General features: G+C 48.6%; 1 protein-coding gene across 1 annotated transcript in view; it reads left to right on the top strand.

Annotated features, from left to right (window-relative positions):
- HINFP (histone H4 transcription factor) overlaps positions 1–15,213 on the top strand; it is a 217,313-nt gene that overhangs the window by 21,831 nt on the left and 180,269 nt on the right. The window contains exons 2-4 of the mRNA XM_069614379.1: positions 1,088–1,221; positions 1,885–2,034; positions 3,458–3,684. Of these exons, the coding sequence (XP_069470480.1) occupies positions 1,893–2,034; positions 3,458–3,684 (369 nt within the window). The 5' untranslated portion in view covers positions 1,088–1,221; positions 1,885–1,892. The remainder of the gene's footprint in view (positions 1–1,087; positions 1,222–1,884; positions 2,035–3,457; positions 3,685–15,213) is intronic.

Below are 15,213 nucleotides of genomic sequence, written 5' to 3'. Positions count from 1 at the left end.
GCAACAGGTCTGCATAGGGAGTTATTATTTAATTAGAAGAGAAGGAATCTAGACTTGTCAGTTTTCGGTGTGGGCTGCACATCCTTAAATCCACTCGGTTGTTATCTTTATTTTTTCGTGAAAATAAAGATAATATTCAAGATTAGTAGAAATAACGTAAATTAGTTTAATTCACTGGTCCTGAAGGGAAGCTTATGTTTAATTTACAATTATAGGCATATGCATCCTTGGCCAATGCATTTCGGACTATCTAAGTCCTTCTTCAGGGCATATATGAATCATCTTAGGTCAAACAAATGCAACAACATGAGTTGACCATAGCCTTCAATATACATCAAAAAGCAATATTCATCAAATGTAGTAATATGTTAATCCTCAATCCCATATCAGCAATTCAGTCGTGGTACCATGTACACCAGGCCACAAAACATTTAACATATAAGAGAGAGAGAATAATATGTGACCTACCGTTAATCATGAGGTTAAATTGGCAGTTTTATCAATGCACTTGTGAAAGTAGTCACTCATTATTAATATTATAGTTATTGAGCTGTAGTGTGTTTGGATAATCTCTAGTATTAGCTAGTGCCCAACACCTTCTGCAATCAATCATTAATTTGACCTGCCAGAGTTCAGATCTTTTATGCTCTTGTGCAAATCTCCCGTCGTGCTCGAGATTCTAGATCTGTGAGGGAGTGCATAAGTCAATAGAATACTTTAAATTCCACTAATTGGGTACCTTTTTGTTGCAAAACCGATTGGTCTTAGCAGATCATAAAGCGAAGTATAGTAACAACCTTACCAGTCAGGTCGCTGTCCTGTAATTCACCCTTGTCCGCGTTCTGACTGCGTAAGCTGCCTTTTTAAAGTAAATGTGGCGTTTCCTAGGTAACAGAATTAGTCCTATCCATGTACAACACGCTAAGTAGAGGGCCATCTTGGAATGACTGACCAACTATTAAAAACCAATGAGAACAGACTGTTATTATTTAATGTCACTGTGTGCAGTGTGTGATGCATCAAAAGTGATCACATGCCCCTTTGAAATTAGTTGATTAAATGTGTCTCTCTTTTTTTTTTGTTATAGGGTGATTCCATGAAATGCTCATATTTTTGTAATGCTACAAAGATGACCTGAAAACAAAGATCGATATTTTTCTGCTGCACTTGATGAGACCAGTACTAAAACCTGTGTGGCAGGATGAGTGGCTAATTGCTAAGGTATGGCAATGGGCACTATGTAGGGATTGGGGGCAGGGGGAAATCTTAGTTTTATAACCATTGGGGATTTTAATTATGGATCTGTGGAGTTGTAACAGAATGTATGGCATTGAAAGTGATATTATCAATGTGAACTGTGGGTTTTTGCATTGGAGTGAGGATTGGTATTCGCAGTGAGTTAAAGGGCTTGGGCTTTGGGGTAGCAGAGGGGAAGAGTTCTTGGCATTTAGGGCATGGGGATGTCTTAACATTCGTTAAGTGGAATTTTGTTGTGAGGGTCTTGAGTGTTGAGGTAATAGTTTATAATTGAATATCTTGAAAACTGAGATGGTGTGACTCTTGTCAATGGATTTGGTGATATTTGTATTGAAGCACACTGTCGTAGCAATGAGGTATTGGAGTCGGCTTTTAGCATTGGGACTGGGGATGGTGTTGGCATTTGGAACCAGGGAATCCAGTTCTGTGCTGGGTTACGCTTATCAGGCGTGAGGTAGCATTGCTCTCTTAGGCCAGTATTTTCTTGACATTTGAATTGTGACTTGGCTTTATAGGCCTGTGCATGCGAGGGGGGACTTGATATAAGTCTCATTGTCTAGGTGCACAGTTGGAGAGTGGGGTGGGATGCGTGCGTTTATCTGCTGAAACATATTCTGCCCATTATAGTTTTTGCCATGAGGTTTAGGGAGGTGTGCAAGAAGGTTGTGGAGATGCAGTGTGAGTGGAGCCAGTGCAGCTACACAGCCAGCCAGATGGACGATTTCAGCAGCCACATGAAGACTCACCTTAAGGAGGAAGACGTCCTGGAGCTCCAGGGTGAGTAAGTTATGGCCATCTGGCACTTGAGCGGGTATTGGGGATCCTGTAGGGGACATGAATGTTGACCTGTTAAAGGGTCGATCTGTGAAATTGGAGTCTTTTAATATCTTTAGGGATCCAAGGTGAGTTCGCTATTGGAGAAGTGACTGATTAACCCTGAGCGTGCAAACATCGCTTAGAAGCACTCTTGCCTAGGAACAGTATACATCTGGTACTAACGGTGGTAAACATTTGAAATTGCAAGCTACTAGCCAGGAATGTCGCTCACCCCTTGAGATCACCAAATACACACAGTACACAATTTCTTAATTGCCAAGAGTCGATTATCACCAAAATCCTAATGCTGTGTATGGTTCCTTCCTGATGTCATGTTTCTAGAGTCATAACTGTTTCATGGCATCCCGGAACACATTTTTATCTCCATTTACACCATGTCTTTGCCACGTCTGGAACCATTGCAAAATGCTGCATTTGCATACAAGAGTATGCACTAAACAATCTATTAAAAACGAAAGTTGCAGTTCAATGTGCATGTTTTATCTCTGAATGTTGTTGGCTACATATAGGGAAAGTCTTGTTTCCTTACTCTCGATACTGGGGTGATCAGCCCAACTACATGAATGCTCCTGCATGTAGCCTTGGACTTCAAGCAGACCATAGAATTCAGAATGACCGAATAAGGAAATAATTAGTACGAATGTATTGCATTTCATAGTTGAAGGGAAGGCATTGTTGCCTACATTCTGTACTGACTACTAGTTATACTCCATCTGGGTGCTGGAAACTCCCTTCTTTGACTATAGCCTGGAGAGGGATGACGTCCGAGTGAAGCTTTTGGCCCACTCACTAAGGTACTCTAGTCTTATGGGTTCTCTACTTCCACTTGGAGTCTAGAGCTGACCTGCTGATGTAGGAGTTTGGTTGTTTAGCCTGTGGCTGCAAGATGTTGCCAGGTCCAATGGCTTGTCCAGCTCGACTCCCTTTAGAAGACCAGTCACTTCTGGGGAGAAGCTGGAGGCTCGCTTAGGGCAGTTGCTCATAGCCAGGTTTGGGGGCTAGCTAATCATCCATGTGCACACAAGATGCATAGACATCCTCACAACAAAGCAGGATAGGGGCATTGCATTTGGAAGAGAGGTCTAAACATTCTTGCATGCTCCCGCATGTAATGATCATGCAACACATCTGCAGACAGTCTTGCAACCCTGCTCTTGCATCCCTCAACCCCTTCAATGTTTTCCCTATGTCTAAAAGCAAAGTGGTGATCATCGCTTAGAACTGATGTGATATTTGTTAGGATGTGGGTGGGTTTTGGGGTTTCATTGGACCCCATCCTCACTCTTAGGAGTATTTCTGTGAGCGATTACATGACCCAGGCGCGAATGTCATATATGTGATCCTGTGTGCCTTTTTTCTGCAGATGAATTCTCCTGCCTGTGGCAAGATTGTGGCTTCTGGTGTGTGGAGCAACCCGCTGATCTGGTTCGCCATGTGTACTTTCATTGTTACCACACAAAGCTGAAGCAGTGGGGGCAGATGGCCCTGAAGAGCCAGCCCAACGTTGGTGAATGTCGCCTGGACCCACATGGCAGAAACATTGTCCCAGACATCCCCGACAACTTTGTCTGCTTGTGGGAGAACTGCCAGGTGAGCAGCAAGTAACTGAATACAAACCTTTACAGCTGATAACTTGGTATATTACGAAATTACAGAGTTAAAATTACCGACCCTACCAAAAGATCTAAAAAGCATACCACCAAAGGTTCTAACTACTAAAAGGTAGAACCTTTGGTGTTATGTATGTTTTGGTGGGGTCAGACAAATCTTGACGGGCACCTCTTTGGCTTTGTAGAAGGATGGGCTGTATTCTCCAACCACAGGAGAATAGTGCGGAAATGTAATGGCCTAGAATCCTGAGGTTTTAGACTAGAAAACCTTATTTAAAATAAGCATGTTTTAGCTTCTAAATTTTATATTTGGCAACTGTAATCCCAATTTCATACTACACCGCGGGTGGTTAAGAATAAACTAGGATAGGCCAAATGTCTTTTAAGAGACTAGATCGGACGGTATGGTCCTAACCATGATCTGACTGATGTAATCAACATGCAAGGTATGTTATGCTAGGCATTGCCCGACCTGGCATTAAAGACCAGCATGAGGTTTACTATAGGGCTTTACGTTTAATAGATGCTGGTGCCCTAGGGTGCAATACTACAACCTTGGCAATGTGAAGCTTGCACAATTTATGTACCCTTGCACTGCTTTCGCTGAACGTATTGCTCTCTGGCCCGACTAGACCCTAGAATTTGCGCTTCACAATACTTCCAGGCTTTCTTTTTATTGTGTACTGTTTGTTCTTTACTTCATTGTCAACTATCTAATCGCAACTGCCTGTTTTGGTGGGGCTGGGCTAACCATTTCCTACTTTACATTCAAGAGGGTATTTAGTAGAACAGGAATAAGAAAAGCAGATTTGACACAGATTCTCTAAACGGGAAATGTGATTCTCCGAAAATACCGTAAAAGCAGATTGCATTTTGGTTCATTAATTCCTAATTGGGGGTAGGCATGTGAGGGGGCCACACGGGGTGTGATGTTTACCTCCCTTATTTTAATTGTTGGGCGCTTATACAGTAAGACAGTTCTGTTTCAAAACAGCCACAGGGCCGCAGGGATGTAACGTGGGATTGAAAACAACGAATACAGTGGAAGATAGACAAGCCTTCTATGCCTTGTGAGTATTCAGAACGTGCAAGTGCAGCGAGAAGAGGGGAAGTGGGGGTGTGGGGGTCTGGGGGGGTTGGGTGTAAGTGCTGGAATGTCCATGCTCGTGGTTGATCAGCAGATGAAAAGGGCAAGCCTACAGGATTGAGGCCAGTGGGTGCAGAGGCAAGTGCTGACAGGTAGACCGAGGCTGGGGCGATTGGGTATAGGAGGCCAGAGGGACACATAAGGGCCCTGGCCACCATTCACAGCGACTGGGATTAGCAGATGAGGTGGAGAAGAGGAGAGTCTTGAGGAGCTTCCGGAATTTGAGGAAGTCCTGCTGAAGACGCAGAGGGGGTGGGGCTGTTTCATAAGAGGGAGCCATCTGAAGAAAGTGATCGGCCACCAGCCCGCCTGTTTAACGAAACCTGATACACTCATAGAGTTGGCGCCAGAGGGAGGGAGAGAGGGAAGGCGAGGAGTCTATAGATCTGGATAAGGGACAGAGAGAGAGAAGGGAGGCGAGGAGTCTACTGATATCCTCTGTCCCCCTTCTCCAGATCTATAAAGACCTGTCTGGAAGTTGAGCTGACGTTGGTGTCTGCAATGGGTAAGCCAGGGTTCGAGGACTGGATGTGTTCGATATTTTTTTTTTTTTTTTTTTCTTTTCCCTTTCAGACTTCATGAGCGAGCGGGGATAGGTGTAGCAGTTGGAGAAGTCGGAGAAGATGGGTGAGATGTTGAGAGCCATAGGGGTGGCAGAGGTTAGTTGAGGAATGAAGGAGTGGCTGCAAAGCACAGTTCTAGCTAAACTAACCAGGTGGCCTAGTAGTCACAAAAGGCACACATGCAATCCAAAAAGGAAATTCGAAATTCAAAAACAGTGGCACAAATGCAATGCAAAGAGGGTGCATAGATGTAAAAAATGCACACCTAAATTCCCAAATCAAAAACGGTAGCACAATGCAGTGAGCGAAGAAGTAGGTTAGGTGAGACAAGGAAGGCAGAGTAAATGGTGTAAGGAAGGCATGGTATCAACATTAAGACCGGCAAAAGTGACGACAGTTCAAGGGTGTTCATTGAACTTCAAGGGTGTGATGAACACCTATCTAATCCTAAATCTACAGATGGGAGCAAGTTATAACCATCAAATAATAATAATGCAGTCCTAGTGGAGTCTCCGTCAAACTAAAAGAGCCTATACTAAAAAGAAAAACTATTGGCAATCCTTACCGCTGAATACAAATACTGTGGGGTAGTGTTAATGAAAAAGAAAAGTGTTCACAAAATGATACATCAGGATGTTCAGCCTTGGCCTCCCTTCCCAATGTTTTCAGCACAGGACAAGGCGGTTCACTCGAGCAAAGCATACAATGTTCAGTTTATTCTTTCTCGGGTGACTCACGGTTAACCACGGATCCCTCTCAGCCAGGTTCAGATCCTTCCTCTTACACAATTAGTCTCCCTCAGCCAGGCCCGGACCAATTTCAGTTTGTATTAAACTATCGAAGACTTTCAAATGTGCACAGGGTTTAGCCTGACCCGTTGCAGCACCACTTCAATCTTGAAATTCCTTTCTCACAGTTGCCAACCAGTTGGATACAATGAACACCAATGTGGCGCCAGACCACTCTGTCTACGGTATCTTTCTTGGCCTCCAAAGTTCAGTCACTCCTATGGTTTTCAATTATATTTGCGTCGCTCGTCACATATATTTCACAGCCGGTTCTCTTTAGATTTCTTCATACAGTGACACTTGCAACCTTGGTTCTAACACAGGCTGGGCTGGTCTGGTATCAGTCTCTCTGACAGCTGTGCTCTCTTTACTGGCGCTGCTTTGTTGTAGGAGCCAATGACAGTACCACGCCTGCAAAAGCTCCTCCCTGCCTTTGGTTATCAACGTGGGAGAGCCCCGGGTTCCGCTGACGCGCAATGCGGGTTTCTTCAGCTTTAGTCCCAGGTCTTGGGTTTCTAATTTTCCAAGGTTCACAAAAATAATGGTCTGGAAAGGTCACGGGCACTTCCCTCCTTGCAAATCTTGGAACTGCTGCTTCCTTGTGTGCTTTGCCATGCTCATTAGACGCCTTCCTCCTCCTCCTCCTTTGCAGCCCCCATCTTTATACACCTTGGTCATGTTAAAAAGCTGCAGGTGTCTAATGATCTGTAATTGCCTGACTTTGCTTGTCGATTGTATTGGGACATGTTGGGTGTATGGCTCTGGTGTTAGTCAGTTTTCGCTCACGTTGTCCATGAGAAAGTGTTTGTGTCGGGGAAAGGGGCATGAGTTGAGTTCTCAAGTATCCCACGAAGGGGATACCCCTCTTCACCATCCCGTGTCCCACTCCCTGAAAAACTCCTTGAAATTGATTAATTTTATTCCCCCTACAAGCTGCTATACCCGTGTTGTTTTTAACTATTCTCGACCGCCCCACCCCTTATGGACACTTTCCTAACACCCCTATATAGTTCGAGTTTTTTCGACAAAACAATACTCTTAAAAGGGGCGTGGCTTGGAGCCATGGCGGTTGGATTGGCTCTGCAAGAGCTCCTGGCTGATGCCACGCATCCAACGAGAATGCATCGGTAAAGCTGAACCGTTAACACCCAGCAGCGATCTGATCTTTTGCTTGATGTGTGGCAGACTTTGAACAACTTTAATTCATCCACGGCACGGGAACTGGAAGCGTTCCCGCTCGCAGAGTCGGCGACAGGCAGTGAAGATTCATGCAACAAGATGGCGACATCGCCCCGCCCCGTGCTGAAGCTACCGAGGCTTCGAGCGCTCTGGTGGAATCTGGCCATTGGGAGGCGACTCGGCGGGTTCTACCCTCTCCCTCTCTTGGGGGGGCTCTTTGCTCGCATTGAGACATCTGCAAGCAGCTGTGACTGATTCAACCGTCTTCCTGACCACGGGGAGTAACCCCGCCCCCCCGCCTCCCTCCCTCTACGCGGCCGACTTCCTGGGAACAGCCTGCTGCATTGCAGGAATCGGATTGCTTGCGCGCTGCCGGTGGCAGCTCGGGCCACCCGAAGGGAAGCCGGACACTCCCGGGACACTGGCACTGAACGGCACTGAACGGCATTGCCAGGGCACTGCATGTGCTGTGAAGGAAGAGATTATTGCCAGGCGTCCCTCATTCCCTACTGCACTGCCCGCCTCGGGGCTCCAGTGTAGGACGGCACCCCGCCGGATCGGGAGTAAGCATAAGGGGCTTGTCAATGGATCGTCCTTCCACCGTGGGCCGGGAACACCCCAAGACTCGGCCTGGTGGCCAGAAACGCAGCCCCCATATGGCTAGGTATCGAATCTCTGCTCATCCAGCCCCCGGCCTGAACGCAGGCCGAAGCAAGCTGCAAACCAAACCCAGCAGCCAGCAAGTGGGGTTGCTGCAGCAGTGCGGCTCTCGTCGCCGGTAACATCGGAGCCTGGGCGATGTGGGATGTGGCCCCAGCCAACGGGAACCTTACACCTGGGACCCGCCAATCCCGTGCAATACGTATGCTCTCTATAAGCCCCGGTGAGCCTGCCTGCATTCTTGAGGGGGAGGGGACCCCTGAGTTGTGAGCGCCATCAGATGGACCTTAAGCGCACAGCACAAAACCTTCCGTCTGCGGTATTCCCACCCCCCCGCCACCCCCCTCCCCGACCCGCCTCTCCTACTTAGAGCGAGCTCTGGCCTCTACAACAGCCTCCAGCCCGTAACCGGTGGCCGCATTCCCCATCGCCAACTGAAGGTAAGGTGTCACCTGCTGTGCTGTCCAGCGGACCCCTCTCTGCCACACCCCTGACCAGCGCTGCCCCACCCCACGCAGGCCCCTCCTATCCCTTGGTGGGGGACCGGGGGGGCACTGCTACATGACTCTTGCTCCCCAAAGCCACACAGCAGCCAGGGGAACCTCGTGGGCTGGGGCTGCAACTCTGCTCTCTTTCTCCCAGCCTCGAACAGCATCGCTGGGTTATAGCCCGTGGCTCCGCATTTCAGACAGCCTAGAAGTCAGCTATCAAGGCCACAACATCATGATCCACTTCGAATTGGGCGTGACGCCATGGGGATGCTCCGCCTGCCTGGTCCTGCTCTCTCCAGCACGCAGATCATAGCTGAGGCCCTAGCCGTTAAGGGTGGCCGCAGCTCTCCTAAAGATCCACTTGCAAGGCCACCAGGGGTGATCCCCCTGCTTCACAAATGCACCGACTGGATGCAAACTGAGCAGCGCTCTTCCTGGAAGCACACAGTTATTAGCAGGCGAGCCCCTCTATAATAAGACTCTGGGCAAAGGGGCAAAGCCCAGGAACAAGGCAGCACCCATTGGGTGCAGCAACCGCAGAGTAATATATTGGCAGCCCCCTCCTAGACACACAGTGGCGTGGAAGCTTATCGCTTCTGCCCCATCCACCACCTGCCTGGAAAGCTTGGAACACGGGCGAGGGGAGATTGGGGGGGGTTGGGGGGGGGGGGGAGCGAGGTGTATGTTGGTTTCGCCCAGTCAAGTTACAGGCGATTCGCTCGCAATGGCAAAGCAACAAAACAGATGGCCCTCTCTGCTGTCAACTCAAAAAAAACAAAGGTGGGACTGCAACGATGCTACGGCCACAGAGACATATACAGCGGCGGAACCCTGCTTTGCGACACAGGCGGTTACGAAATCAGACCTGCAGGAACTATCTGCCATTACAAAGGAGTACCAGAAGGGCACAGAAGAGGTCATGAGTCAGATCACAACCTTGGACAAGCGAGTTGGGGAGATGGAGAGGAGGAAGGCGGAGGATGCCGAAAATTCTTCCCGGCGGAACAATATCCACCTACAAGGGATCCGAATAACCGTTTCAGGCGCAGACCTGGAGCATTATATTAATGACGTCTTCTTCAGCTTCATTTTGACTCTGCTTGATGGAGTTCACAGAACGAGAGCAAGATCGAGCACATCCACCCCGCCTGACGTTCTAGCGAGGAGACTCTTTTACAAAGTGAAAGATGCGGGAAGCCAGAAATTCAACCTGCATACTCTTCAGAGACGCCTCTATCTCCCTATATCAGGACCTCGCAGCCACTATGCTAATGAAAAGGAAGGCCCTGAAATCTGTTACGGAATGGCTGAGAGAGAGGAAGATCCCTTATCGTTGGGGTACCCCACGTCCCTGACATTCACCTGGGAGAGCAAACCCTGCTTCATTCGCACCCTAAAACTGGCAGAGAAGCTGCTGAAGCAGAAGAGGCCGATCCCGACGGAGACTCGCCCTCCAGACAAGCTTCCTCTCAAGAGCTCAAACACTCCTGGACCCGAGTAGAGAGACTGCAAAGGATCAGGGCCCCACCCCCCTACCAAAAGCAAACGGAACGGCAAAGACTGAAACAGGACCCAATACATCTGTTCTGCCAGCAACTAACACAGATCCCTAGCTTATTTTAGGGTCCGTCCCGCACACCATTGAGCCCGAGATCTGAGCTCCACCGTTCCCAAACGCTGGGAGGTCATGCTTCACAGAATTTCAGCAGAGGCTCAGTTGCCTCCAAATTAGTTGGTTGCGTCGGCCCTGCCGGATGCCCCGTTGATTGAAGGCTGGACCTGACAACCTGGTTTTGTTTTGAGGTGGGAGGGGGTGGGGGGGGACAGGGGAGAGGGCAGGGGCGAGGGCTGGAAGAAGGAGAATTTCCACATGCGGGGTGCAGGGGGGTTGGGGGGGGCACACCAATCAGCAATCAAACTAGGTCACCGGAGGGCTGCTGGAAAAAGCTACCAAAGGAATCTACAAACACATTCGTCCTAGATGACGGATAACGTCAAGGAACTTACCATGATAAGATGGAATGTACAAGGGCTGAACTCTCTGAGAAAACGCACATTGGTTGAACACAGGCTCGCTCAACTCGCAGCGGACATTTATGCCTGCAAGAAACGCATCTGTTGATGCCTGACAAAAGTCTGGCCAGCTTTCAACTTTCTTCCAGATGGTACTTTGCTTGGTCAGGCCAGAAGCAAAGGGGTGGTGTAGCCATGTAAATCGGCCGTGAGGTTCCCCTAATGCAAATTACATTCAAGCGAGATCCAGCGGGGTGATATTTACTACTCAAGTGACTGCTGATCGAACTCCTGATCACTATCGCAGCAATATATTGCCCAAATGACGCCCAGGACCGTTTCCTACGCAATATCCTCCCAACGATGACCTCCTTCACAGAAGGCCGCCAGCTGATTGGAGGTGACTTTAACCTTACCCCGGACACCAATAACGACGAAACACCACCACCCACTAGGGTGGACTTTGCCTGAGCGCTGGAGATGGCGGAATTTCTAAGGGGTACTGGAACTATAGATGCATGGAGGCTAGCTAACAAAGGAACCATCACTACACATTCTTCTCGCATGTCCACAGGGCGTTCTTGAGAATGAACTTACTACTGACGTCAAGCGCGCTATTCCCATGTATTGAAGACTTACAGATCGGCCTTAGAGTAATATCGGACCACACTCCGGTGATGGCCCCTGCAATAGGAACTACAGGAATATATCTTGACAGACATAGCATCCAGCTGTGAGCTATCAGACGCCCTCACAAACTATTTCCAGGAAAATGCAGCTAAAGGCACCTCTGAAGCTGTGGTCTGGGATGCGATGGAGCTGGTGATTCATGGGATAGCCATCAACTGTACAGCAGCACACAAACAACATCAACTTCAACTGTCTAAGGTGAAAAAAGAAGTAGCGGAACGAGAGGCAAATCTCAAAGAACGCCAAACGACCAAAGCAGGAAGGGATCTTAAAGCAAATGCAGCCCTCGAAATGCACCTGGCAGATCGTACGGCCCGCGCCCTACCATACACAAAACAATATTACTTAAACAGCTGCAAGGCTAATCGACTGCTGGTGCACAAACTCAAAAAGCTGCATTCCTGGAACAATATACCTGTCCTTCAAGACCGGTGAGGCAAGCCCTGCTGCGCGGAAGCGGAAAAACTGGAGATTACGGAACACCACAGGGACATCATGTCTGGTGCCCCAACAGACAAGGAGACGCAAACTCAGTATTTGTGCACCATCCAGAGGGGCCTCCCTCACCCCCAGCTGGACACCCTGGAGCTCCCCGTCACCACGGAAGAAGCAACTGAGACTATCCGTTCCCTGAAAAACGGGGCCCGTGTCCCGATGGGCTTGCCACCGCGTTCTTTAAAAAATGTGTTCACATCTTGGCTCCCCACTTGGCATCTCTATACAACACTTTCCTCTCATCAGGTAGCATCACCCCCTCAATGGAGGAATCCCTGACCGTATTGATACTGAAGCCCAGGAAAGACCCAGAACACTGCTCCTCGTACAGGCCAATCACGCTGATGAATAATTACACCATGATTTTCTCCAAGTTAATTCCATCCATCCATCCATCCATCCATCCATCCATCCATCCATCCATCCCCTAAATGTCATCGAGTTGGCAAACAGGACGGGGGGAGCAAACGGCTATCCTGTCACTTGACGCACATAAAGCGTTCGACATGCTGGACTGGGGAAGTTCTTGAAATGGACGCTTGCAAACTATCCATCACGTCACTCTGTATAAATGGCGGCAGATCACCCAAGATAATGATAACCAGCGGCACTCAACAAGGTTGCCCCCTGTCTCCGCTCACATTTGCACTATGCATGGAGCCATTTGCCTGCAGAATTTGCCAGAACCTGCGGATTCACTGTCTGGAATTAAAAGATGAAATCTACAAAAGTGCTCTGTACGCGGATGATGTTCTGCTGACTCTAACTGCGCCTGAAACCCCCCCCTGAATGCCCTCTGGCAAGAATTGGACAGTTTTGGGACGGCTTCGGGATTTGGTGTCAACCTTGCAAAGTTAACAGCCCTGGGAATTAATACCCCTAGAGACCTTGTGGACACCCTGGCAGCCAGGTTCCTCATTCCATGGGCAAAATCCCACTTCAGCTATTGGGGAAATCCAAATCCCGATTTAAAATAGAGCAGGCATACAAGATAAACTTCCGGCCACTGTTTAACCAAAAACACGGTGGGGAGCTGGAAGAAGGCGGCTCGACGATGGAACTGTATGATCACAGTGGGCCCACTATCCCCAATCTGGGAGAATCCCTACTGCACCCCAGGGATTACACCAAACCACTTTGACAGATGGAAGGCAGGAGGGCTGAGATACATTGCGGCCTTCTTCACGAACGGCACCCTGCTCAAGAATGGAAAGAAATTCCAAGTACCGAGGGGGAGCGCTTCCTCTACACCCAGCTCAGACATTGGCTGTCCCACCACACGATAAAATCGCAAGCCAGAACAGAGGTGACGGCGCTAGCACGAACCTTGACAGCGCTCGCACCCACTGGCAAAATCTCAATCTTATACAGTCTTCTGGACAGAGGGGACCCTAATAAGAAGGTAGCCTACATGCAGAGGTGGGAGCGGGATGTGGAGCGGGATGTGGAGCGGGATGTGGAGCGGGGTGGAGGAACCGCATCTGTACCAGAATCCACAAGAGCTCCAAATGTGTCACTAATAAAGAGGGGGGTGATCAAAGTTTTCTACAGATGGTATCTGACGCCGGAGACCCTCAACAAAAGTAACCCTGCTATCCCATCGCAATGCTGAAGAGCCTGTGCTGACACTGGCTCACTATTTCATCTGCTGTGGTTGTGCCCCAAGATTGGAAGGTTTTGGAAAGAGGTACTAGAGCTGATCAAACTGATCACAGGACTATCAATCCCGTGGGATCCAGGAATAGTCCTACTGGGTGATACAGCAGACTGACAATTTCCGATGTCTGGCGGATCTTTGTTCAAAACTACTCACTGCAGTGAAAATTTCAATAGCAAGACTATGGAAACACCCTGAACGTCCAGCTGTCCCCATTGGTGGTCGAAGTGCTGGGACATCGCAGTCGCTGAAAAAAATAACCGCCCTCCGCTTAGGGAAGAGAAATAAGTTCTACGATATCTGGTCCCCCTTTCTGGATTACGCAAAACAATTCCCTGTTGTGGTGCGACAACCGCCGTCCCTCTGCTGGATGGCTAAGTACTACTAATGAAGCTCGCTTCCCCGCAGTGGGCACCCACAGACTATTTGCAGTTCAAGTGACTCTGGAACAAAACGGAGCAGTGCCCCACTCGCCTATCTTGACACACTACCATCATAGCCACTAGGCCGATTAGCTACCCCAACAGCTGCCCTAGTCGTGACTTTCTATGAACTGAAGCTGCTACATGTTATGACCCCACCCCTCTGTATTCCCCCCCCTCTGATTTACCCTATGTTATGTTGGACATTTCATCTATTTGTGTTTGTATTTCTCCCCAGTTTCATTATGACGTGAATAATGTATACAACTCTTTTATATATGTAAACATAAACTCAATAAAAAGTCTTGTTGGAAAAATAAATACTTTTTAAAAAATAAATAACTAAAAAAAAAAACAAAATCGACATTCTGACCGTCTATGAAAGGACGTTCTACCATCCAGGTGATCCTCCCGCACTGGTCCACCCCAGGAACGGGATCCAAAAGTGATGGCCGTGTCCTGGCCACCTGGATGACAGATCCCTGGGGACTAGCCGGTGATGCACCTTCTGGCTTCTCACAATAGGCACAGTCATTGGTTCAGAAAGTTGGTGGAGGAGGCAATGGGAGAGTTTCATCACTCACTGGTAGATTTGCAGGGAGCTTAGAGGTCCAGGGGCCCAAGTTCATGGGCGGAGCAGTATATAAGTCTGGAGGCCGATTCATAGTTTGAGGAGGTGGGGGGGGGGGACAAAAGGTGGAGGACTTCCTCCTTGGCCCAGACAGGCTCAGACGGGGCCTTGGTTGTGGATTTTTGGTGGGGGGGGGGGGGGCGGCTAAAGCCTGTTTGCTCCCGTGATTGGCCCTTAAGGAAAGATATTGTCCAATCGGTGTAGTGGCTGGGGGCCAAGGCAGGCACACATGTGCAAGTGAATATGGCGGCCATCATGGGAGTAGGCACAAAGGACCACAGCATATACAGCCCAACTGGGCCTTTGCAGAAATATATGCACAGCAGAAACTAATTAGTTCAAGAACACTGCCATGTATTAAACATACAACAATAATGCAAATGCAGCAATTTGGAGCGCTCGCTGCTCCGATTTGAATTTAAGTGCCAAATAGTAGAAAAATCCCATCTGGACTCGCTTCTTTGTATGTATTGCGAGCGTTGCTGCTGCAGCCTTGTGGGAGGGTCGGGGTCGCAGTTGTTGCTCCGTTTGCTTTCTTCACATTTAATCAAGGAGATTAAGAATCCGGCAAAGGAAACAAAGTTCCTTGGAGGACAACACCTCATGCCCCCCTAAAGAATGTGAACTTACCCTTCCTCCAAAGCTTCCTCCAAAGCAGAACTGTCCTCTATCTTCTCATTCTCACAATGTGAAGCACAGCACTAGCTTCTAAGTTTCCACTGTGACAAAGATTGTAATTGGTAATGAGTTATAAAATAACCGTAATCGCCACA

The sequence above is a fragment of the Ambystoma mexicanum genome, chromosome 9 (genome assembly GCF_040938575.1).
Source record: "Ambystoma mexicanum isolate Mex_15411 chromosome 9, UKY_AmexF1_1, whole genome shotgun sequence".
NCBI classification, from domain to species: domain Eukaryota; kingdom Metazoa; phylum Chordata; class Amphibia; order Caudata; family Ambystomatidae; genus Ambystoma; species Ambystoma mexicanum.
This window is presented reverse-complemented; position numbering and strand designations above follow the sequence as displayed.